The following is a 27532-nucleotide window of genomic DNA, read 5'->3' as shown; positions in this document are numbered from 1 at the left end:
AGAGGATGTTATCTTGGAGGACAAACTAGGTGTGTTTGAAGGAATAGTAGTCCAACAATATTATGTGGATTCGAGGTATGGGTTATAGATAGGATTGTACAAAGGATGGTGGATGTGTTGGAAATAAAATGTTTGAGGACAATATGGTGTGTGGTGGTTTGATCAAGTAAGTAATGAAAGGATAAGAGATATCATATGTGGGAATAAAACAAATGTGGTTGAGATAGCAGAAGAGGATATGTTGAAATGGTTTGGGCATATAGAGGTAATGAGTGAAGAACGGTTGACAAAGAGGATATGAGAACTAGAGACCAAATTAGAGATGGCAGGATGGTGTGGAAAAGATATTGAGCAAACAATGCCTGAACATGCAGGAGAATGAACAGCATGCATGGAATAGAGTGAATTGGAACAATGTGGTATATTGGGGTCCACATGCCATCAATTAAGGAAATAGCAAATTATAATCTGATGTTGTGGGGATTCAGGTTATTTATTACAGTATTACCATACTTTCTCTGTTAAATGTTTAAGATTTAGACTTGGTGTGTTTATGAAAGTAATTTTACAGAATTATATATATTTTGATTTTCAGGAAAAGGACAAGTTGAATGAATCTCAAGAAGCAGAGCTGGACAACCCATACCTCAGACCTGTCAAGATGCCCCGCAAGCCCAAGGTCAAGAAGTGATTAATACACATATCTCCATGTATTAATTGTATTTATCTTGTAAACATTCAGGAAGAATTTGCAGTATATTAATAAGTAAAAGCTGCACTTATTGTATTCAGCACAACTCAGGTCACTGAGTGCTGTGAAGCTATCATTTTTTTTTCTCCAACACCTTTTACAGAAAAATCATGTTATATTTGTATGTCTGTTAGTTTGATGAACCATTTTAGTCAATCATTTTTATATGCATCACAAGCATTTCCATTCATACGTACAATAAAAATGTTTGAAGTCGTGCAAAACTTCCATTTTTGTACTGTGCAACAAAAAGAGAAAAGTTTACAAGCACATCAGAAACATCAAGTAAATGAAAACATTTTTTTTTCTTTTTTGCTAAGCCAGTTGGCTTGAGCCCAGGTGTTGACTGGCTGGGACAAATGACCAATCAGGTGTTTGGTCACTACCACATAAATGAACAGATTGAGTTAAGAATGTTGCTTAAGATTAGACTGAGTTGAACAGTAAACTTGTAGTTTTATAAGGAAATACCAGAGGCATAACTTTAAGACAAGACTAGCTAATTGCATATGCTAACACCAAGATACTTATCATAACAAATATGGTAGATATGCTTTTATTACCTGGGAAAAAAAAGAATGGGTTATATATATTTTGAAAAGCCACAAGATTAGGGGTTCATGTTACTTCATGTTAACAGAGAATTACATGTGGTCATAGTTGAAACCAGTGATTCCTTATACAGTATATCCAGATTAGAAACTTAAAATGTAATGTTCATAATATTTGGATTTGTATATAGGCCTTGTAAATAGATTGAAGAATATGATGCATTGTACAAAGAAATCATTATAAAAATGTTATTATTGGCAGTTTGAACAACTGTGTAAATTGGCTTTTTTTAAACGGTAAGAATGTTTTTTAAACCTAACTGTAGACACTGCAGCAAATATACCATGAAAATACATTATCAGGTTAATGATAATATATTAATGGTTTCTAAATACAGGAAAGGAGTGCTTGATAAAATACATTAAGAACTTCAGTATTTAAATTAGTTTTTTATGGTGGATACAGTTGAAAAGAATGTGGAATTTTTTGCAAAATAAATTACAGTATATTGAAGATAAACTGTGCTAATGTAACCTAAACTTTAAAATATTATAACATAGCCAACCACATTGACTAAAGAGTTAGAGAAATTATTGGTATAAAGGAAACTCCATATAATAAATGAAAATCATCAGCAACCCATAAGTGCTATTTATATTTAAAGAGAGAATGCAAGAAAACAAATCAGAAGCTATGAGTGTGTACCAAGGAAAAGAACAGCTCAAAATGCTGAAGGAATCCCACAGTCTTTAAAATACATAAGAAAACACATTAAGGGTACTGTGGGTCCACTGTTGTCAAGATATCAATGGAGCTGACACAAGATACCATGATAATAGCTTCAGCATTAAAGACGTTCAGCTGTGTTGACACATCAAAAGATATTACTTGCCATTCAGATTTGCATTTGTAAGTAGGAGAGATGGCCAGAGCGCGTTATTGGATTACGTGTTAATTGACAGGCGTGCGAAAGAGAGACTTTTGGATGTTAATGTGCTAAGAGGTGCAACTGGAGGGATGTCTGATCATTATCTTGTGGAGGCTAAGGTGAAGATTTGTATGGGTTTTCAGAAAAGAAGAGTGAATGTTGGGGTGAAGAGGGTGGTGAGAGTAAGTGAGCTTGAGAAGGAGACCTGTGTGAGGAAGTACCAGGAGAGACTGAGTACAGAATGGAAAAAGGTGAGAACAATGGAAGTAAGGGGAGTGGGGGAGGAATGGGATGTATTTAGGGAATCAGTGATGGATTGCGCAAAAGATGCTTGTGGCATGAGAAGAGTGGGAGGTGGGTTGATTAGAAAGGGTAGTGAGTGGTGGGATGAAGAAGTAAGAGTATTAGTGAAAGAGAAGAGAGAGGTATTTGGACGATTTTTGCAGGGAAAAAATGAAATTGAGTGGGAGATGTATAAAAGAAAGAGACAGGAGGTCAAGAGAAAGGTGCAAGAGGTGAAAAAGAGGGCAAATGAGAGTTGGGGTGAGAGAGTATCATTAAATTTTAGGGAGAATAAAAAGATGTTCTGGAAGGAGGTAAATAAAGTGCGTAAGACAAGGGAGCAAATGGGAACTTCAGTGAAGGGCGCAAATGGGGAGGTGATAACAAGTAGTGGTGATGTGAGAAGGAGATGGAGTGAGTATTTTGAAGGTTTGTTGAATGTGTTTGATGATAGAGTGGCAGATATAGGGTGTTTTGGTCGAGGTGGTGTGCAAAGTGAGAGGGTTAGGGAAAATGATTTGGTAAACAGAGAAGAGGTAGTGAAAGCTTTGCGGAAGATGAAAGCCGGCAAGGCAGCAGGTTTGGATGGTATTGCAGTGGAATTTATTAAAAAAGGGGGTGACTGTATTGTTGACTGGTTGGTAAGGTTATTTAATGTATGTATGACTCATGGTGAGGTGCCTGAGGATTGGCGGAATGCGTGCATAGTGCCATTGTACAAAGGCAAAGGGGATAAGAGTGAGTGCTCAAATTACAGAGGTATAAGTTTGTTGAGTATTCCTGGTAAATTATATGGGAGGGTATTGATTGAGAGGGTGAAGGCATGTACAGAGCATCAGATTGGGGAAGAGCACTTTGGTTTCAGAAGTGGTAGAGGATGTGTGGATCAGGTGTTTGCTTTGAAGAATGTATGTGAGAAATACTTAGAAAAGCAAATGGATTTGTATGTAGCATTTATGGATCTGGAGAAGGCATATGATAGAGTTGATAGAGATGCTCTGTGGAAGGTATTAAGAATATATGGTGTGGGAGGAAAGTTGTTAGAAGCAGTGAAAAGTTTTTATCGAGGATGTAAGGCATGTGTACGTGTAGGAAGAGAGGAAAGTGATTGGTTCTCAGTGAATGTAGGTTTGCGGCAGGGGTGTGTGATGTCTCCATGGTTGTTTAATTTGTTTATGGATGGGGTTGTTAGGGAGGTAAATGCAAGAGTTTTGGAAAGAGGGGCAAGTATGAAGTCTGTTGGGGATGAGAGAGCTTGGGAAGTGAGTCAGTTGTTGTTCGCTGATGATACAGCGCTGGTGGCTGATTCATGTGAGAAACTGCAGAAGCTGGTGACTGAGTTTGGAAAAGTGTGTGGAAGAAGAAAGTTAAGAGTAAATGTGAATAAGAGCAAGGTTATTAGGTACAGTAGGGTTGAGGGTCAAGTCAATTGGGAGGTGAGTTTGAATGGAGAAAAACTGGAGGAAGTGAAGTGTTTTAGATATCTGGGAGTGGATCTGGCAGCGGATGGAACCATGGAAGCGGAAGTGGATCATAGGGTGGGGGAGAGGGCGAAAATCCTGGGGGCCTTGAAGAATGTGTGGAAGTCGAGAACATTATCTCGGAAAGCAAAAATGGGTATGTTTGAAGGAATAGTGGTTCCAACAATGTTGTATGGTTGCGAGGCGTGGGCTATGGATAGAGTTGTGCGCAGGAGGATGGATGTGCTGGAAATGAGATGTTTGAGGACAATGTGTGGTGTGAGGTGGTTTGATCGAGTGAGTAACGTATGGGTAAGAGAGATGTGTGGAAATAAAAAGAGCGTGGTTGAGAGAGCAGAAGAGGGTGTTTAGAAGTGGTTTGGGCACATGGAGAGGATGAGTGACGAAAGATTGACCAAGAGGATATATGTGTCGGAGGTGGAGAGAAGAGGGAGACCAAATTGGAGGTGGAAAGATGGAGTGAAAAAAATTTTGTGTGATCGGGGCCTGAACATGCAGGAGGGTGAAAGGAAGGCAAGGAATAGAGTGAATTGGAGCGATGTGGTATACCGGGGTTGACGTGCTGTCAGTGGATTGAAGCAAGGCATGTGAAGCGTCTGGGGTAAACCATGGAAAGCTGTGTAGGTATGTATATTTGCGTGTGTGGACGTATGTATATACATGTGTATGGGGGGGGGGTTGGGCCATTTCTTTCGTCTGTTTCCTTGTGCTACCTCGCAAACGCGGGAGACAGCGACAAAGTATAATAAAAAAAATATAATAATATAACTTACAAGGTAAAGATGGCAGGCCTAAGCTTATAGAAATGAATATATCCAAATATTTTGAAAAGTTCAGCCCAAATAAATTAGCTTCCCTAGACAATCCATCCCTTAGAGGTCCATAAATAAGTAATATGTCTACAGACAAAAATTTTTGGGAAATCACTTATAAAAATTCTTTTATGACTTTCCTTGGGTAAATTACTCTCGTATGTGGTGATACTTCTGTCTCGGCCAAATGCATAGCAGAGATTACTGTTGTAGGAATGGAAGCATTTGTCACCTATTCCACCAAGACAACCTCTTCTTCCAACCCATGGTTTAACCATTCCTACTCTGAGGCCATTCAGACAAGGGATCAGGCATATCAGCCTTGGAAAAACTCCTCTTTCTCCAACAACCATTCAGCATTTATCACCATCCATAATCAGTGCAAGTATGTTATCAGTTAAGCAGTGTTTCTTTATTCAAAGGAATTGCAGTGACCTCTCCTCATCATCCACCAACAGGTCTTTCTGGTTTCTAGCAAAGGGCATCACTAACAACTTTCGCTCTACCTTTCCTTCACTTCTCCAGCCTGATAGTAAGTTGATGAAGAAGCTGCAAGAAGAGTTGATCATACAAAGAATCTACATTTTGAGTCGTGAAATGGTAGGGTTAGAGCAGTGTTTCCCAAACATTTTTTAACGTGATCCTGAAAAAGAATTTTTTGGCCTAGCGACCCTTAGGGCAGAAACATAGTTTCAGTGTTTTTCATTTATTTTCATTTCTTTCATTCATTCAATAAATTTGACTGAATTTTACTTTAATGTAATAATTAATAAATTTCGATATTTACTGATTAGTCAATCATTTTTATATACATCACAAGCATTTCCATTCATTATTATTATTATTATTATTATTATACTTTGTCGCTGTCTCCCGCGTTTGCGAGGTAGCGCAAGGAAACAGACGAAAGAAATGGCCCAACCCCCCCCATACACATGTATATACATACGTCCACACACGCAAATATACATACCTACACAGCTTTCCATGGTTTACCCCAGACGCTTCACATGCCTTGATTCAATCCACTGACAGCACGTCAACCCCGGTATACCACATCGCTCCAATTCACTCTATTCCTTGCCCACCTTTCACCCTCCTGCATGTTCAGGCCCCGATCACACAAAATCTTTTTCACTCCATCTTTCCACCTCCAATTTGGTCTCCCTCTTCTCCTCATTCCCTCCACCTCCGACACATATATCCTCTTGGTCAATCTTTCCTCACTCATTCTCTCCATGTGCCCAAACCACTTCAAAACACCCTCTTCTGCTCTCTCAACCGCGCTCTTTTTATTTCCACACATCTCTCTTACCCTTACGTTACTCACTTGATCAAACCACCTCACACCACACATTGTCCTCAAACATCTCATTTCCAGCACATCCATCCTCCTGCGCACAACTCTATCCATAGCCCACGCCTCGCAACCATACAACATTGTTGGAACCACTATTCCTTCAAACATACCCATTTTTGCTTTCCGAGATAATGTTCTCGACTTCCACACATTCTTCAAGGCCCCCAAATTTTCGCCCCCTCCCCCATCCTATGATCCACTTCCGCTTCCATGGTTCCATCCGCTGCCAGATCCACTCCCAGATATCTAAAATACATATAATAAAAATTACATGCAAATGTAATTTATTGAAAAATTAGGCAAGCAAAGGAAAATAAACTTTTGATGCGACTATGATGCTGCTTCATGGGTGAGCCCTTCTCACTATTGATTCTTTGATCATAAATTTAATAAACAAAAATTGTGGTTACCATGATAATGAAAGCTTTTCTTTGATCATATAAATGACAAGAATTTGATAATTTCTTTCTTCAGATGGACTTCATTGCAAAAATTTAAAAGGAAGAGAACATTTAGTATTATATTGGCTACCATGATGTTCCTTCACTTTATGGGCGAGGTCTTCCAGATTTGACTTTATGTTGATAGAGAGAACACCGCAAATCGTGCCGAAAATTCAGACAGTTCCTTGCTTTAGACCTGATTGTCACAAGAGCTGAAAGTCCTTGTTCACAGAGGTATATGGCTGGAAAAGGGAGAACAGCCTTTTTAGCGTCATAAGTCAATGGGCTCATCCTTGAGTAGAGCCCAGAATTTAGAGTATGAGAGACTTTCCTGGAGATCTATGAGTTCTTTAAAACTAGGGATATCTCCAACTTCACTGACATTCAAACCAAACACACTGCTAACCCAGCTATGTTGATATAGGTTGACACTTTCTGACAAATGATTGTCCATTTCCTCCTGAAGTTTCTTCAGATGATCTTGAAAAACCATGAGCTAGCTTTGCCACTCGAGCAGGATCTTTGAAGCAGTCTGTTACCTAAAGCTTCTCTTGGAGAAAAAACTTCTATTTCAGTTTTTAGTTCAATAACTCATCCAAGAATGTACCCTTGAGACAGGCAGCGGACATCAGAGTGGAAAAGTAAGTCCTGGTGATGTGATCCCACCTCTTCACACATTTTATGGAAAATGCATGAGTTCAAAGCTTTGGATAACATTATTTTGAACCACATGGAGTTCAAGCTGGAAACTTTAGGAGGCCAAGTTTTCCCAATGTAAGAAACTGTGAATTATTGTGACATCTGGGTTTTCTCTTTTAATTCGAGTGACAAAACCTCCTATCATAGATGAAGCTCCATCAGTATACACAGCCAAACAATTCAACCAGTCTAAGTTGTGTTTCTTGAAAAAATTATCCACCATAACAAAGATGTCTCCTCCAGTGGTGGTTGTTGATAGCACTACAGAACAGAAATTTCTCCAGAATTCTGTCATCTTTATGCCTCACAAAGACCATGAGTTGAGATTCGCCAACAATATCCACAGATTCATCTATCTGCAATGAAAATTTTCCTGCTTTTACCAGAGCCACAATTAGTTTATCTACAATATCTAATGACATGAGATCATTTCGACATTTGATGCTGTTGTTAGAAAGTGGCACCAATTCAACCTTCTTAGCAACATCTAATTCACAATTATTTTCACCATAACTATTGCTGCTGGTTTAGCCACCTCCTCCCTCATGTTATAACACTTTTTGCATCTTGCAATATGCCATGCCACTTCAAAGGTTGCCAAGGAAGCTTTTTCCAAAGAAAAAGCTGAGCCTAAGGGAGCATCAATTTGGCTTCATTTTACCTGTTTTTCCATATCCTTCCTTAAATAACATAGTGGCTTTTCAACAAAATTTGGATGAACCTAACCACGTGATATTTTAGTTTCTTTTCCTTCACAGCTTTTTTGGCAAGGATTTGCAGGCACTGGACACGCTGAGGACAGTCATTCCCCAGTACCTCTCTTAGCTCTGTGAAGCCGGATTTCAGAAACTTAGGTTTATAATGCAATTGTTGTTTGTGATGAGCCATCGTTCTCTCTGGAATTCAAACTGAAATGGACTGAACCAGGACATGTGAAACATCTGGGGTAAACCATGGGAAAAAAGGGTTTGTGGCTCCTGGATGTGCAAAGGGAGGTATGGTTTTGGAGCATTACACATGACAGGTACAGATTGAGTGTGAGTGAATGTGGCCTTTTTGCCTTTTCCTGGCACTACCGTGCTGTAAGGGGAGAGGGGGGACTGTTTCCTGTGTGGCGGGGCAGCGACAAGATTGGCTGAAGGCAGTAAGTATGAATATATACATGTATATATATATGTATGTGTCTGTTTATGTATATGAATGTATAGGTTCATATGTATATGTATGTATGAGTGCGTGCACGGGTGTTTATGTATATATATGTGTATATGAGTGGTTGATGGAAAGAGATGGGTGATTATTGGTGCACATGCACCTGGGCATGGGAAGAAAGATCATGAGAAGCAAGTGTTTTGGGAGCAGCTGAATGAGTGTGTTAGTGGTTTTGATGCACAAGACCAGGTTATAATGATGGGTGATTTGAATCCAAAGGTGAGTAATGTGGCAGTTGAGGAAATAACTGGTATACATGGGGTGTTCAGTGTTGTAAATGGAAATGGTGAAGAGCTTGTAGATTAATGTGCTGAAAAAGGACTGGAGATTGGGAATACCTGGTTTAAAAAGCGAGATATACATAAGTATACGTATGTAAGTAGGAGAGATGGCCTGAGAGCGTTATTGGATTACGTGTTAATTGATAGGCGCGTGAAAGAGAGACTTTTGGACGTTAATGTGCTGAGAGGTGCAACTGGAGGGATGTCTGATCATTATCTTGTGGAGGCAAAGGTGAAGATTTGTAGGGGTTTTCAGAAAAGAAGAGAGAATGTTGGGGTGAAGAGAGTGGTGAGAGTAAGTGAGCTTGGGAAGGAGACTTGTGTGAGGAAGTACCAGGAGAGACTGAGTACAGAATGGAAAAAGGTGAGAACAAAGGAGGTAAGGGGAGTGGGGAAGGAATGGGATGTATTTAGGGAAGCAGTGATGGCTTGTGCAAAAGATGCTTGTGGCATGAGAAGCGTGGTAGGTGGGTTGATTAGAAAAGGGTAGAGAGTGGGTGGATGAAGAAGTAAGCTTATAGGAAGAGATGAGAGAGCCATTTGGACGAATTTTTGATGAATCAACACTAATAATATACAATCTTCTATCAACCCTTTAAGCATCTCACCTATAATGATGTCTAAGTAATATTTCCATCCGTATATAAAAAAAACCCTGAGATTTCGTGCCACAATATCAAGGATTAGTTCTGGGTTGGGGTATGGGTTAGGGATTATATGGGTGCTGACATTAAGCCTTATGCAAGGTAAAGTTCCCGATAACATTAACCTGTAAAGAGAGACAGAGAAAAATCTCTATGATGAATCAACACTAATAATATACAATCTTCTATCAACCCTTTAAGCATCTCACCTATAATGATGTCTAAGTAATATTTCCATCCGTATATAAAAAAAAACAGATTTCGTGCCACAATATCAAGGATTAGTTCTGGGTTGGGGTATGGGTTAGGGATTATATGGGTGCTGACATTAAGCCTTATGCAAGGTAAAGTTCCCGATAACATTAACCTGTAAAGAGAGACAGAGAAAAATCTCTATGATGAATCAACACTAATAATATACAATCTTCTATCAACCCTTTAAGCATCTCACCTATAATGATGTCTAAGTAATATTTCCATCCGTATATAAAAAAAACCCTGAGATTTCGTGCCACAATATCAAGGATTAGTTCTGGGTTGGGGTATGGGTTAGGGATTATATGGGTGCTGACATTAAGCCTTATGCAAGGTAAAGTTCCCGATAACATTAACCTGTAAAGAGAGACAGAGAAAAATCTCTATGATGAATCAACACTAATAATATACAATCTTCTATCAACCCTTTAAGCATCTCACCTATAATGATGTCTAAGTAATATTTCCATCCGTATATAAAAAAAACCCTGAGATTTCGTGCCACAATATCAAGGATTAGTTCTGGGTTGGGGTATGGGTTAGGGATTATATGGGTGCTGACATTAAGCCTTATGCAAGGTAAAGTTCCCGATAACATTAACCTGTAAAGAGAGACAGAGAAAAATCTCTATGATGAATCAACACTAATAATATACAATCTTCTATCAACCCTTTAAGCATCTCACCTATAATGATGTCTAAGTAATATTTCCATCCGTATATAAAAAAAACCCTGAGATTTCGTGCCACAATATCAAGGATTAGTTCTGGGTTGGGGTATGGGTTAGGGATTATATGGGTGCTGACATTAAGCCTTATGCAAGGTAAAGTTCCCGATAACATTAACCTGTAAAGAGAGACAGAGAAAAATCTCTATGATGAATCAACACTAATAATATACAATCTTCTATCAACCCTTTAAGCATCTCACCTATAATGATGTCTAAGTAATATTTCCATCCGTATATAAAAAAAACCCTGAGATTTCGTGCCACAATATCAAGGATTAGTTCTGGGTTGGGGTATGGGTTAGGGATTATATGGGTGCTGACATTAAGCCTTATGCAAGGTAAAGTTCCCGATAACATTAACCTGTAAAGAGAGACAGAGAAAAATCTCTATGATGAATCAACACTAATAATATACAATCTTCTATCAACCCTTTAAGCATCTCACCTATAATGATGTCTAAGTAATATTTCCATCCGTATATAAAAAAAACCCTGAGATTTCGTGCCACAATATCAAGGATTAGTTCTGGGTTGGGGTATGGGTTAGGGATTATATGGGTGCTGACATTAAGCCTTATGCAAGGTAAAGTTCCCGATAACATTAACCTGTAAAGAGAGACAGAGAAAAATCTCTATGATGAATCAACACTAATAATATACAATCTTCTATCAACCCTTTAAGCATCTCACCTATAATGATGTCTAAGTAATATTTCCATCCGTATATAAAAAAAACCCTGAGATTTCGTGCCACAATATCAAGGATTAGTTCTGGGTTGGGGTATGGGTTAGGGATTATATGGGTGCTGACATTAAGCCTTATGCAAGGTAAAGTTCCCGATAACATTAACCTGTAAAGAGAGACAGAGAAAAATCTCTATGATGAATCAACACTAATAATATACAATCTTCTATCAACCCTTTAAGCATCTCACCTATAATGATGTCTAAGTAATATTTCCATCCGTATATAAAAAAAACCCTGAGATTTCGTGCCACAATATCAAGGATTAGTTCTGGGTTGGGGTATGGGTTAGGGATTATATGGGTGCTGACATTAAGCCTTATGCAAGGTAAAGTTCCCGATAACATTAACCTGTAAAGAGAGACAGAGAAAAATCTCTATGATGAATCAACACTAATAATATACAATCTTCTATCAACCCTTTAAGCATCTCACCTATAATGATGTCTAAGTAATATTTCCATCCGTATATAAAAAAAACCCTGAGATTTCGTGCCACAATATCAAGGATTAGTTCTGGGTTGGGGTATGGGTTAGGGATTATATGGGTGCTGACATTAAGCCTTATGCAAGGTAAAGTTCCCGATAACATTAACCTGTAAAGAGAGACAGAGAAAAATCTCTATGATGAATCAACACTAATAATATACAATCTTCTATCAACCCTTTAAGCATCTCACCTATAATGATGTCTAAGTAATATTTCCATCCGTATATAAAAAAAACCCTGAGATTTCGTGCCACAATATCAAGGATTAGTTCTGGGTTGGGGTATGGGTTAGGGATTATATGGGTGCTGACATTAAGCCTTATGCAAGGTAAAGTTCCCGATAACATTAACCTGTAAAGAGAGACAGAGAAAAATCTCTATGATGAATCAACAATAATAATACACATTTTTCCATCAACCCTTTAACCATTTCACCCATAATGATGTCTAAGTAATATTTCCATCCGTATATAAAAAAAAACAGATTTCGTGCCACAATATCAAGGATTAGTTCTGGGTTGGGGTATGGGTTAGGGATTATATGGGTGCTGACATTAAGCCTTATGCAAGGTAAAGTTCCCGATAACATTAACCTGTAAAGAGAGACAGAGAAAAATCTCTATGATGAATCAACACTAATAATATACAATCTTCTATCAACCCTTTAAGCATCTCACCTATAATGATGTCTAAGTAACTTTGCCATCTGTATATTAATAAAATGAGATTTCCTGCCATAATATCAAGGCTTAGCTCTACACTGGGGTATGGAATGGGGGGTTATACATGTGTTGAATGTCCTTCACATGATATATCCTGCTCAGTTATTCTCAAGGCAGGAGAGATGGGGGTCATTACACAGATTGTGTAGATGTTGATACCATAGCCAAAATTTCCCTAATCATTATCATTTATGTAGGAGAAAAGAGAGTCATTTGGTCAGTACTTACTCATGAAAGAAGTGCCAATGATTGGAAGTATGTATAAGAGAAAGCAGCATGAGGTAAAGAGGAAGGTGCGGGGGGTAGAAGAAAAGAGGGCAAATAAGAGTTGGGGTAAGCAAGTATTAGTAAACCTTAGGAAGAATAAAATATATTGAAAGGAGTTTAATAATATGTGAAAAACAAGGGAACAAAAAGGAATGTCAGTGAAGGGGTAAAAGGGAATGTGGTAACAGATAGTGATGAAGTGAGGAGGAGGGAGAGTAAGTATTTTGAAGGACTTGACTGTGTTTGATGATAAGATGGCAGATGTAAGGTGTTTGGGATGGGGTAGTAGGTGGTGTGATAGTCATGGTTAAGAAGAAGAAATGATGAAAGCATTATGTAAAATAAAATGTGGCACAGCAGCTGGAGTGGATGGAAAGGCAGTTGAATTCCTTAATAAAGAGGGTAACTGTGTTATTGACTGTTAGTTAAGATTTTCAATGAATATATGGATCATGGTGAAGTGCTTTAATATTGGCAGAACGCATGTACAGTGCCACTGTATAAAGGCAAGGGGATAAAGGTAAGTGTTCAAACTAAAAAGGTATAAGTTTGTTGAGTGCACCTGTTAAGTTGTTTAGGAGAGTAGTGACTGAGAGGGTGAAGGAATGAACAGAGCATCAGACTGGGGAGGAAGAGCATTTCCAAAGTGGTAGAGGTGTTTGCTTTAAAGAATGTGTGTGAGAAATACTAAGAGAAACAGATGGATATGTATGTGGTATTTATGGATCTGGAGAAGGCATATGATAGTACTGAGATACCTTGTGGAAGGTCTTAAGAATATATGGAATGGGGAGAAAGCTGCTAGAAGCAGACAACTTTTTAACAAGGGTGTAAGTCATGTGTACTATTTTTATTACCACCTCTCTCTTACTCTTTTATTACTTGATCAAACCACCTCACACCACATATTTTCCTCAAGCATTTCATTTCCGAAACCTCCATCCTCCTCTGAATAACCTCTTCTCTCTTCACTGCTCTCTATGACTCTCTCATTTTGCATACCATCCCATCCTAAACACCCTACATCTGCCACCCTGTCATCAAACACATTTAACAGGCCTTCAGTTTATTCACTCCACCTCCAAGTTACTTCATTACCTGTTACCATTCCCCCTTTGGCCTCCACTAATGTTCTTATTAATTTTCGTGTTTCTCCCATATTATGAACCTTCTTCCAAAACATCTTATTCTCCCTATAGTTTACAGATGCTCGCTCACCCTAACTCTGATTTGCCTCTATTTCAACACCTGCAACTTCCTTTTGATCTCCTGCTGCTTTCTCTTATAGATGCCCCAATCATCTGCACTCCTTTTATATAATTACAGTACTGTCAAATAACTCTTTTTTTTCTCTTTCACAATTTTTCTCTTTCACAAGTAACTTTACATCTTCATCCCATCACACACTACCCTTTCTAATCTGCCTAACTACCACCTTTCATACATTACATACATCTCTCGCATATGCATCCCTAAAAACTTCAACTCCTAAACCACTCCCCTTGCTTCATTTACTCTCACCAATACCATTCTATAATTAATCTTTTCTGGTATTTGTTTACACAAGCCTTGTTTCCTTGCTCATTACTTTCACCACTCTCTTCTCACCAATAATGTTTCCTCTTTTATGAAAACCTCTAAAAATCTTCATCTTGCCTCCACAAGATAGTAATCAGACATCCCACCAGCTCCTATATGAGAACAGTAAACACACTCACTCTGCTGTACCCAAAACACTTGTTTCTCATGATCTTTCTTGTCATGGGCAGGTGCAGAAACACTAATGATCACCAGTCTCACCATTCACTTTCATTTTTACCCACATCAGTCTAGAATTTACTCCATTACACTCTTTCACATAATCCTACAACTCCCGCTTCAGGAGTAGTGCTACTCCTTCCTTAGCCCTTGTCCTCTCACCAACCCATGACTTTATACCTTAAATAATTTCCAAACCATTCCTCACCTTCACCCTTGAGTTCCATTTCATTTAGAGCCAGAACATCCAAGATTCATTCCTCGAACATACTGCATATCTCTAATCTCATCTTGGTCACATCCTCACACATTTAGACACCCCAGCCTTGAGCTTATGAGGAGGGTGAGCACTCCCTGCTTCCTTTCTCCTTCCGTTCTGTCTTTAAGAATATAAAATACAACAAGAGGGGAGTTTCCAGCCTCCATCTCCTGCCTTATACAACATGCAGGGAATATGGAGGTAGAATTCTTTTTCCCCTGCCCAAGAGAAAATATCTATATTATGTATATTTGCATATATCTATGGACCTCCATGGCATAGGGGTCAGTGTTCATGACCATGATATATTTACAAGATGCCTCAGCTGAGCTCATAGGTTTGAATCCTGGTTGTGGCAATCAAACCAAATCAACAGGGTAGATGAAATGTCTATCTTGCTCAAGCAAGGGTATGTATATTACTTCCTTATACTTGATGGCTGTTTCCCGCTTTAGCCAGATAGTCCTCTATTCTTGAAGCTACCTCACAAACATGGGAAACTGCAAATAAGTATGAGGTAGCCCCAGGAAAACAAACAAAAATGGCCAATTTCGTTCACACTCAGTCTCTTGCTGTCATGTGAAATGCACCAAAACCACAGCTCTCCAGCTCTACAGTGTTGAAGAATGTGTGGAAGGTGAGAACGTTATCTCGGAGAGCAAAAATAGGTATCTTTGAAGGAATAGTGGTTCCAACAATGTTAATGGTTACGAGGCATGGGTTATAGATAGGGTTGTGCACAGGTGGGTGGATGTATTAGAAATGAAATGTTTGAGGACAATATGTGGTGTGAGGTGGTTTGATCAAGTAAGTAATGAAAGGGTAAGAGAGTTGTGTGGTAATAAAAAGAGTGTGGTTGAGAGAGCAGAAGAGAGTGTCTTAAAATGGTTTGGACACATAGAGAGAATGAATGAGGAAAGATTGAGAAAGAGGATATATGTGTCAGAGGTCAAGGGAAGGAGAAGCGGGAGACTGAATTGGAGGTGGAAGGATGGTGTGAAAAAGATTTTGAGCAATCGGGGCCTGAACATACAGGAGGGTGAAAGGCATGAAAGGAATAGAGTGAATTGGAATGATGTGGTACACCGGGGTTGAAATTCTATCAGTGGACTGAACCAGGGCATGTGAAGCATCTGAGGTAAACCAGGAATAGGTCTGTGGGACTGGGTGTGGAAAGGGAGCTGTGGTTTCAGTGCATTACACTTGACAGCTAGAGACTGAGTGTGAACGAATGTGGCCTCTTTTGTCTCTTCCTGGCACTGCCTCACTGGAGGAGGAGGAGGAGGAGGAGGGGGGGTGCTATTTCATGTGTGGCAGGGGTGGCGATGGGAATGGCTGAAGGCAGCAAGCATGGATATGTACATGTGTTTATATGTATATCTCTGTTAATGTATTATGTATATGTATGTATACATTGAAATGTATATGTATGTATATGTATGTGTGTAGGCATTTATGTATATACATATGTATATGGGTGGGTTGGGCCATTCCTCGTCTGTTTCCATGCGCTACCTCACTAACATGGTAGATGGCAGTTAAGTATAATAAATAAATAAATAAATAAATACATAAACATTATAATCTATTTATCATGCTTAGTCACTGTCTCCCGTGTAAGTGAGGTAGAGCAAGGAAACAGACAAAAGAATGGCCCAACCCACCCACATGCACATATATATACATAAACGCCCACACACGCACATATACATTCCTATACATTACAACATATACATACATATACATAGATACACATGTACATATTCATACTTGCTGCCTTCATCCATTCCCCTCGCCACCCTGCCTCACATGAAATGGAACCCCCTCCCCCCCATGCTCATGAGATAGCACTAGGAAAAGACAACAAAGGCCACATTTGCTCACACTCAGTCTCTTGCTGTCATGTGTAATGCACTGAAACCACAGCTCCCTTTCCACATCCAGGCCCCACAGAACTTTCCACGGTTTACCCCAGATGCTTCACATGCCGTGGTTCAATCCATTAACAGCGTGTCGAACCCGGTATACCACATCATTCCAATTCACTCTATTCCGTGCACGCCTTTCACCCTCCTGTATGTTCAGGCCCCGATCACTCAAAATCTTTTTCAATCCATCCTTCCACCTTCAAATTGGTCTCCCACTTCTTGTTCCTTCCACCTCTCACACATACATCCTCTTTCTCAATCTTTCCTCACTCATTTTCTCCATGTGACCAAACCATTTCAATACACCCTCTTCTGCTCTCTCAACCACACTCTTTACATCACCACACATCTCTCTTACCCTTTTCATTACTTAATCAAACCACCTCACACCACATATTGTTCTCAGACATTTCATTTCCAAAACATCCACCCTCCTCTGCACAACTCTATCTAAAGTCCATGATTCACAACCATATAACACTGTTGGAACCACTATTCCTTCAAACATACCCATTTTTTGCCCTCAAAGATAACATTCTCACCTGCCACTTATTCTTCAACGCTCGCAGAACCTTCGCCCCCTCCCTCACCCTGTGACTCACTTCCGCTTCCAGGATTCCATACACTGCTAAATCCACTCCCAGATATCTAAAACGAAGCCTTCACTTCCTCCAGCTCTTCTCCATTATTTCTTGTTCTTATACTTAATCGCTTTTCCCGCATTAGTGAGGTAGCGCCAGGAAACAGACAAAGAATGGCCCATCCACTCATATACAAATAAATATACACAAATGCCCATACATGCACATATACATACACATACACAGGCATATATACACATGTACATATTCACACTTGCTTGCCTTCATCCATTCCTATCGCTACCTAGCCACACAGGAAACAGCGTCGCTAGGCCACCACTTCAACAAGGTAATGCCAGGAAAACAGACAACAAAGGCCACATTTGTTCACACTCAGTCTCTAGCTGTCATGTGTAATGCACTGAAGCCACAACTCCCTATCCACATCCAGGCCCCACAGACCTTTCCATGGTCTGTGGAGGAAGTGAAGTGTTTTAGATATCTGGGAGTGGACTTGGCAGCGGATGGAACCATAGAATTGGAAGTGAGTCATCGGGTGGGGGAGGGGGCAAAGGTTCTGAGAGCGATGAAAAACATGTCAAAGGAGAGAACTCTACCTCTGAGCAAAAATGGGTATTTTTCTAGGAATAGTGATTCCTACAATGTTATATGGTTGCAAGGCGTGGGCTATACATAGGGTTGTATAGAGGAAGGTGGAGGTGTTGGGAATGAGATCTTTGAGGACAATATGTGGTGTGAGGTGGTTTGATCGAGTAATAATGTAAGGGCAAGAGATGTGTGGAAATAAAAAGAGTATGGTTGAGAGAGCAGAAGAGGGTGTGTTAAAATGGTTTGGACATATTGAGAGAATGTGTGACGAAAGATTGATAAAGAGGATATATGTGTCTGAGGTGGAGGGAACAAGGAGAAGCAGGACACCAAACTGGAGGTGGAAGGATGGAGTGAAAAAGATTTTGAGCGATCAGGGCTTGAACATACAGAAGGGTGAGAGGCGTGCAAGGAATAGAGTGAATTGGAATGATGTGGTATACCGGAGTTGACATGCTGTCAATGGACTGAACCAGCGCATGTGAAGCATCTTGAGTAAACCATGGAAAGTTCTGTGGGGCCTGGATGTGGAAAGGGAGCTGTGGTTTCGGTGCATTACACATGACAGCTAGAGACTGAGTGTGAAAAAATGGGGCTTTTTTTGTCTGTATTCCTGGCGCTACCTCAGTGAAGAAGGGGATAGTGATGCTGTTTTCCTGTGGGGTGGGGTAGCAACAGGAACAGACGAAGGCAAGCAAGTATGAATATGTACATGTGTATGTATGTAATGTCTGCGTATGTGTAAATATATGTATGTATATGTTGATAAGTATATGTATGTGTGTATTGTATGTAAGGGGTTTTATGTACATATATGTGTATATGAGTGAATGGGCCATTCTTCATCTGTTTCCTAGTGCTACCTTGCTGATGTGGGAAACAACAATTATGTATAAGAAAATAAAAATTTTATTACTATTATCATTATTATACATAATCGTTGTTTCCCACATCAGTGAGGTGGCGTGAGGAAAGAGACAAAGAAAGAATGGCCCATCAACTCATATATATACATAAACACCAACAAACACACATATACATACATATACATTGTGGATGAGAGAGCTTGGGAAGTGAGTCAGTTGTTGTTTGCTGATGATACAGCGCTGGTGGCTGATTCATGTGAGAAACTGCAGAAGCTGGTGACTGAGTCTGGTAAAGTGTGTGAAAGAAGAAAGTTAAGAGTAAATGTGAATAAGAGCAAGGTTATTAGGTACAGTAGGGTTGAGGGTCAAGTCAATTGGGAGGTAAGTTTGAATGGAGAAAAAACTGGAGGAAGTAAAGTGTTTTAGATATCTGGGAGTGGATCTGGCAGCGGATGGAACCATGGAAGCAGAAGTGAATCATAGGGTGGGGGAGGGGGCGAAAATCCTGGGAGCCTTGAAGAATGTGTGGAAGTCGAGAGCATTATCTCGGAAAGCAAAAATGGGTATGTTTGAAGGAATAGTGGTTCCAACAATGCTGTATGGTTGCGAGGCGTGGGCTATGGATAGAGTTGTGCGCAGGAGGGTGGATGTGCTCGAAATGAGATGTTTGAGGACAATGTGTGGTGTGAGGTGGTTTGAACGAGTAAGTAACGTAAGGGTAAGAGAGATGTGTGGAAATAAAAAGAGCGTGGTTGAGAGAGCAGAAGAGGGTGTTTTGAAATGGTTTGGGCACATGGAGAGAATGAGTGAGGAAAGATTGACCAAGAGGATATATATGTCGGAGGTGGAGGGAACGAGGAGAAGTGGGAGACCAAATTGGAGGTGGAAAGATGGAGTGAAAAAGATTTTGAGTGATTGGGGCCTGAACATGCAGGAGGGTGAAAGGCGGGCAAGGAATAGAGTGAATTGGATCGATGTGGTATACCGGGGTTGACGTGCTGACAGTGGATTGAATCAGGGCATGTGAAGCGTCTGGGGTAAACCATGGAAAGTTGTATGGGGCCTGGATGTGGAAAGGGAGCTGTGGTTTCGGGCATTATTGCATGACAGCTAGAGACTGAGTGTGAACGAATGGGGCCTTTGTTGTCTTTTCCTAGCGCTACCTCGCATACATGAGGGGGGAGGGGGATGGTATTCCATGTGTGGCGAGGTGGCGATGGGAATGAATAAAGGCAGACAGTGTGAATTGTGTGCATGGGAATATATGTATATGTCTGTGTGTGTATATATATGTGTACATTGAGATGTATAGGTATGTATATTTGCGTGTGTGGACGTGTATGTATATACATGTGTATTGGGGTGGGTTGGGCCATTTCTTTTGTCTGTTTCCTTGCGCTACCTCGCAAACGCGGGAGACAGCGACAAAGCAAAATTAAAAATATAATAATACATATAAAAAATTTTTTTTCATACTATTCGCCATCTCCCGTGCTGGCGAGGTAGCATTAAGAACAGAGGACTGAGCCTTTGAGGGAAATCCTCACTTGGCCACCTTCTCTGTTCCTCCTTTTGGAAAATTAAAAACGAGAGGGGAGGATTTCCAGCCCCGCGCTCCCTCCCCTTTTAGTCACCTTCTACGACACGCAGGGATAATATACATAATATACATACACATGTACATATTCATATTTGCTTGCCTTCATCTATTCCTGTTGTCACCACGCCTCACAGGAAAACAGCATCACTATCCCCTTCTTCAGTGAGGTAACGTCAGGAATACAGACAAAAAAGCCCTGTCGTTCACACTCAGTCTCTAGCTGTCATGTGTAAAGCACCGAAACCACAGCTCCCTATCCACATCCAGGCCCCACAGACCTTTCCATGGTTTACCCCAGACCCTGGTTCAGTCCGTTGACAGCAAGTCGACCCCAGTATACCAAACTGTTCCAATTCACTCTACTCCTTGCATGCCTCTCATCCTCCTGTATGTTCAGGACCAGATCGCTCAAAATCTTTTTCACTCCATCCTTCCACCTCCAATTTGGTCTCCCACTTCTTGTTCCCTCCACCTCAGACACATATATCCTCTTTGTCAATCTTTCCTCACTCATTCTCTCCATATGTCCAAACCATTTCAATACACCCTCTTCTGCTCTCTTAACCACACTCTTTTTATTTCCAAACATCTCTCATCCTTACATTACTTACTCGATTAAACCACCTCACACCACATGTTATCCTCAAACATTTCATTTCCAACACATCTACCCTCCTCTGCACAAACATATCTTTAGCATATGTCTCACAACCATACAACATTGTTGGAGATACTATTCCATCAAACATACCTATTTTTCCTCTCCAAGATAATTTTCTCTCCTTCCACACATTCTTCATTGCTCCCAGAACCTTCGCCCCCTTCCCCACCCTGTGATTCGCTTCCACTTCCATGGTTCCATCCGCTGCCAAATCCACTCCCAGATATCTAAAACACTTCACTTCCTCCAGTTGTTCTTCATTCAAACTTAAATCCCAATTAACTTGTCCCTGAACCCTACTGAACTTAATAACCTTCCTCTTATTCACATTTACTCACAACTTTCTCCTTTCACACACTTTTCCAAACTCAGTCACCAACCTCTGCAGTTTCTCACACAAATCAACCACCAGAGCTGTATTATCGGCAAACAACAACTGACTCACTTCCCAGGCCCTCTCATCCACAACATACAGCATACTCGCCCCTCTCACCAAAACTCTCAAATTTAACTCCCTTACCACCCCATCTGTAAACAAATCAAACAACCATGGGGACATCATGCACCCCTAATGCACATCAACATTTACTGGAAATCAATCACTCTCCTCTCTTCCTACTTGTACAGGCCCTCTCATCTACAACAGACAGCATACTCGCCACTCTCACCAAAACTCTTACATTTACCTCCCTAACAACCCCATCCATAAACAAATTCAACAACCATGGGGACATCATGCACCCTTGCTGCACACCGTTATTTACTGGAAATCAATCACTCTCCCCTCTTCCTACTTGTAAACATGCCTTACATCATTATTAAAAACTTTTCATTGATGTCAGTAACTATGCTCCACACCAAATACTATTAAAACCTTCTACACAGCATCTCTATCAACCTTATCATATGCCTTCTCCAGATCCAAAATGCTATATACAAATCCATTTGTGTTTCTAAGTACTTCTCACAAATTCTTCACATCAAACACCTGATCCACACATCCTCTACCACTTCTGAAACCACACTGCTCTTCCCCCATTTGATGCTTTGTACATGCCTTCACCCTCTCAATCAATACCCTCCCATATAACTTCCCAGGAATACTCAACAAACTTATACCTCTGTAATTCTAACACTCACCTTTATCCCCTTTGCCTTTGCACAATGGCACAATGCATGCATTCTGCCAATCCTCAAGCACATCACCATGGTCCATACATACTATGAATATCCTTGCCAACCAATCAACAACAGTCACCTCTCTTTTTTAATAAATTCCACTACAATACCATCCAAACCCACTGCCTTGCCAAATTTCATCTTCTGCAAAGCTTTCACTACCTTTTGTCTCTTCACCAAATCATTCCCCCGACCCTCCCACTTCATACACCACCCGACCAAAACACCGTATATCTACCACTCTATCATCAAACACATTCAACAAATCTTCAAGATACTCACTCCATCCCCTTTTGACTCCATCACTACCTGTTATCATTTTCCCACTTGCTCCCTTCACTGATGTTCCCATTTATCACTTGTCTTATGCACATTATTTACCTCCTTCCAAAACATCTTTCTATTCTCCCTAGAATTTAGTGATTCTCTCTCATTTACCTCTTGTTTCCCCTCTTTTTCAACTCTTGCACCATTCTCTTGACCTCTTGCCAATTTCTTTTACACATCTCCTAGTCATTTACACTACTTCCCTGCAAATATCATCCAAATGCCTCTCTTTTCTGTTTCACTACCAATCTCACTTCTTCATCGCACCACTCACTACTTTCTAATCTGCCCATCTCTCATCTTTCTCATACCATAAGCATCTTTTGTGCAAGACATCACTGCTTCCCTAAATACATCCCATTCCTCACCAACTCCCCTCATGTCATTGGCTCACACCTTATGCCATTCTTCACTAAATACACTCCTTGTATTCAAATTTCTAAAAGAGGAAACAGAAGAAGGAGTCATACGGGGAGTGCTCATCCTCCTCGAAGGCTCAGATTGAGGTGTCTAGATGTCTGTGGATGAGACCAAGATGAGAAAAAGGATAGGTAGTATGTTTGAGGAAAGGAACCTGGATGTTTTGGCTCTGAGTGAAGCAAAGCTCAAGGGTAAAGGGGAAGAGTGGTTTGAGATTGTTTTGGGAGAAAAGTCAGGGGTTAGAGAGGACAAGAGCAAAGCTGGAGTTGTGGGAATATGTGACAGAGTGTAAGAAAGTAAACTCTAGACTGATATGGGTAAAACTGAAAGTGGATGGAGAGAGATGGGTGACTATTGATGCCTATGCACCTCGTCATGAGAAGAAAGATCATGTTTTGGGAGCAGTTAGAGTGAGTGTGTTAACAGCTCTGATGCATGAGACTGGGTTATAGTGATGGGTGATTTAAATGCAAATGTGAGTAATGTGGCAGTTGAGGGTATAATTGGTGTATATGGGGTGTTCAGTGTTGTAAATGGAAATGGTGAAGGGCTTGTAGATTTATGTGCTGAAAAAGGCCTTGTGAATGGGAATACTTAGTTTAAAAAGAGAGATATACATAAGTATATATATGTGAGTAGGAGAGATGACCTTAGGGCATTACTGGACTACATCTTAATAGCTAGGCGTGTAAAAGAGAGACTTTTGGATGTTATCATGCTCAGAGGGGCAGCTGGAGGGATGTCTGATCACTTTCTTCTAAAGATGAAGGTGAAGATTTGTAGAGGTTTTCAGAAGAATGTTGGGGAGAAAAGAGTAGTGAGATTAAGTGAGCTGGGAAAGGAGACATGTGTGAGGAAGTACCAGGATAGATTGAGTGCAGAATGGCAAAAGGTGAGAGCAAATAAAGTAAGGGGAGTGGGGGAGGTATGGGATGTATTTAGGTGAGCAGTGATGGCTTGCAGAAAAGATGCATGTGGCATGAAAAATGTGGGAGGTAGGCAGATTAGAAAGGATAGTGAATGGTGGGATGAAGAAGTAATATTGTTAGCGAAACAGAAGAGAGAGGTGTTTGGACGATTTTTGCAGGGAAGTAGTGCAAATGACTGGGAGATGTATACAAGAAAGAGGTATGAGGTCAAGAGAAAGGTGCAAGAGGTGAAAAAGATGGCAAATGAGAGTTGGTGTGAGAGAGTATCATTAAATTTTAGAGAGGATAAAAAGATGTTTTGGAAGGAGGTAAAGAAAGTGCATCAGACAAGAGAACAAATGGGAAAATCAGTAAAGGGGGCTAATGGGGAGTTAACAACAAGTAGTGTTGAAGTGAGGAGATGGAGTGAGTATTTTGAAGGTTTACTGAATGTGTTTCTTGATAGAGTGGTAGATATAGGGTATTTTGGTTGAGGTACTAAGCGAAGTGAGAGAGTCAGGGAAAATGGTTTGGTAAACAGAGAAGATGTAGTGAAAGATTTGCAGACAATGAAAGCCGGCGAGGTGGCTGGTTTGGATGGTACTGCAGTGGAATTCGTTAAAAAAGGGGGTGACTGATGTTGATTGGTTGGCAAGGATATTCAATGTATGTATGGATCATGGTGAAGTGCCGGACGATTGGCAGAATGCATGCATAATGCCATTGTACAAAGGCAAAGGGGATAAATGTGAGTCTTCAAACTACAGAGGTATAAGTTTCTTGAGTATTCCTAGGAAATTATCTTTCATACAATTCGCCATTTCTCACGTTAGCGAGTTAGCGTTAAGAACAGAGGACTGGGTCTTTGAGGGAATATCCTCACCTGGCCCCCTTCTCTAGGAAAATTAGAAAAAAAGGGAGAGGGGAGGATTTCCAGCCACCCGCTCCCTCCCCTTTTAGTCACCTTCTACGACACACAAGGAATACGTGGGAAGTGTTCTTTCTCCCCTATCCCCAGGGATATAAATTTCAATAAACCACCTCACAGCACATATTGTCCTCAGACATCTCATTTCCAGCACATCCACCCTCCTCTGCACAACTCTAGCCACAGCCCACGCCACACAACCATTTAACATTGTTGGAGCCACTATTCCTTCAAACATACCCATTTTTGCTTTCCGAGATAATGTTCAAATTCCAGACATTTTTCAACGCTCCCAGAACTTTCACCCCATCCCGCAACCTATGATTCACTAACACTTCCATGGTTCCATCCGCTGCTAAATCCATTCCCAGATATCTAAAACACTTTACTTTCTCCAGTTTTTCTCCATTCAAACTTACCTCCCAGTTGACTTGTACCTCAACCCTAATGTACCTAATAAATTTGCTCTTATTCACATTTACTCTCAACTTTCTTCTTTCACACACTTTACCAAGCTCAGTCACCTAGCTTCTGCAGTTTTCTCACACGAATCAGCCACCAGCACTGCATCATCAGTGAACAACAACTGACTCACTTCCCAAGCTATCTCATCCACAACAGACTCCATACTTGACCCTCTTTCCAAAACACTTGCATTCACCTCCCTAACAACCCAATCCATAAACAAATTAAACAACCATGGAGACATCACGTACCCCTGCCGCAAACCTACATTCACTGAGAACCAATCACTTTCCTCTCTTCCTACACGTACACATGCCTTACATCCTCAATAAAAACTTTTCACTGCGTCCAACAACTTGCCTCCCACACCATATTTTCTAAATACCTTCCACAGAGTATCTCTATCAACTCTATCATGTGCCTTCTCCAGATCCATAAATGCTACATACAAATCCATTTGCTTTTCTAAGTATTTCTCACATACATTCTTCAAAGCAAACACCTGATCCACACATCCTCTACCACTTCTGAAACCACACTGCTCTTACCCAGTCTGATGCTCTGTACATGCCTTCACCCTCTCAATCAAAACCCTCCCATATAATTTACCAGGAATACTCAACAAACTTATCCCTCTGTAATTTGAGCACTCACTTTTATCCCCTTTGCCTTTGTACAATGGCACTATGCAAGCATTCCTCCAATCCTCAGGCACCTCACCATGAGTCATACATACATTAAATAACCTTAAAAACCAGCCAACAATACAGTCACCCCCTTTTTTAATAAATTTCAGAGCAATACCATCCAAACCCGCTGCCTTGCCGGCTTTCATCTTCCGCAAAGCTTTTACTATCTCTTCTCTGTTTACCAAATCATTCTCCCTAACCCTCTCACTTTGCACACCACCTCGACCAAAACACCCTATATCTGCCAATCTATCATCAAACAAATTTACCAACCTTCAAAATACTCACATCATCTCCTTCTCACATCACCACTACTTGTTATCATCTCCCCATTAGCCCCCTTCACTGAAGTTCCCATTTGTTCCCTTGTCTTACACACTTTATTTATTCTCCCCTATCCCTGGGGATAGGGGAGAAAGAATAGTTCCCACACATTCCTCACGTGTCTCAGATGGGTGATTATTGGTGCATATGCACCTGGGCATGAAAGAAAGATCATGAGAGGCAAGTGTTTTGGGAGCAGCTGAATGAGTGTGTTAGTGGTTTTGATGCACAAGACCGGGTTATAGTGATGGGTGATATGAATGCCAAGGTGAGTAATGTGGCAGTTGAGGGAATAACTGGTATACATGGGGTGTTCAGTGTTGTAAATGGAAATGGTGAAGAGCTTGTAAATTTATGTGCTGAAAAAGGACTGGTGATTGGGAATACCTGGTTTAAAAAGCGAGATATACTTAAGTATATGTATGTAAGCAGGAGCGATGGCCAGAGCGTTATTGGATTACGTGTTAATTGATAGGCGCATGAAAGAGAGACTTTTGGATGTTAATGTGCTGAGAGGTGCAGCTGGAGGGATGTCTGATCATTATCTTGTGGAGGCAAAGGTGAAGATTTGTAGGGGTTTTCAGAAAAGAAGAGAAAATGTTGGGGTCAAGAGAGTGGTGAGAGTTAGTGAGCTTGGGAAGGAGACTTGTGTGAGGAAGTACCAGGAAGGACTGAGTACAGAATGGAAAAAGGTGAGAACAAAGGAGGTAAGGGGAGTGGGGAAGGAATGGGATGTATTTAGGGAAGCAGTGATGGCTTGCGCAAAAGATGCTTGTGGCATGAGAAGCGTGGGAGGTGGGTTTATTAGAAAGGGGAGTGAGAGGAGGGATGAAGAAGTAAGATTATTAGTGAAAGAGAAGACAGAGGCATTTGGATGATTTTTTGCAGGGAAATAATGCAAATGAGTGGGAGATGTATAAAAGAAAGAGGCAGGGTTCAAGAGAAAGGCGCAAGAGGTGAAAAAGAGGGCAAATGAGAGTTGGGGTGAGAGAGAATGATTGAATTTTAGGGAGAATAAAAAGATGTTTTGGAAGGAGGTAAATAAAGTGCGTAAGACAAGGGAGCAAATGAGAACTTCAGTGAAGGGGGCTAATGGAGAGGTGATAACAAGTAGTGGTGATGTGAGAAGGAGATGGAGTGAGTATTTTGAAGGTTTGTTGAATGTGTTTGATGATAGAGTGGCATATAAAGGGTGTTTTGGTCGAGGTGGTGAGCAAAGTGAGAGGATTAGGGAAAATGATTTGGTAAACAGAGAAGAGGTAGTAAAAGCTTTGCGGGAGATGAAAGCCGGCAAGGCAGCAGGTTTGGACGGTATTGCAGTGGAATTTATGAAAAAAGGGGGTGACTGTATTGTTGACTGGTTGGTAAGGTTATT

General features: G+C 40.6%; 2 protein-coding genes across 2 annotated transcripts in view; one reads left to right on the top strand and one right to left on the bottom strand.

Annotated features, from left to right (window-relative positions):
- Positions 1-1807, top strand: part of Taf8 (TBP-associated factor 8) — a 113015-nt gene extending 111208 nt beyond the window's left edge. Inside the window, exon 6 of the mRNA XM_071661480.1 lies at positions 596-1807. Coding sequence (XP_071517581.1) covers positions 596-691 — 96 coding nt within the window. The 3' untranslated portion in view covers positions 692-1807. The remainder of the gene's footprint in view (positions 1-595) is intronic.
- A 4566-nt stretch (positions 1808-6373) lies between these two features.
- Positions 6374-27532, bottom strand: part of LOC139748173 (uncharacterized) — a 154191-nt gene continuing 133032 nt past the window's right edge. Inside the window, exon 4 of the mRNA XM_071660933.1 lies at positions 6374-7664. Within this exon, the coding sequence (XP_071517034.1) occupies positions 7661-7664 (4 nt within the window). The 3' untranslated portion in view covers positions 6374-7660. The remainder of the gene's footprint in view (positions 7665-27532) is intronic.

Source organism: Panulirus ornatus, chromosome 73 (assembly GCF_036320965.1).
Source record: "Panulirus ornatus isolate Po-2019 chromosome 73, ASM3632096v1, whole genome shotgun sequence".
Lineage (NCBI taxonomy): Eukaryota > Metazoa > Arthropoda > Malacostraca > Decapoda > Palinuridae > Panulirus > Panulirus ornatus.
The sequence above is the reverse complement of the archived record's forward strand: the minus strand, read 5'-3'. Positions and strand labels throughout refer to the sequence as shown.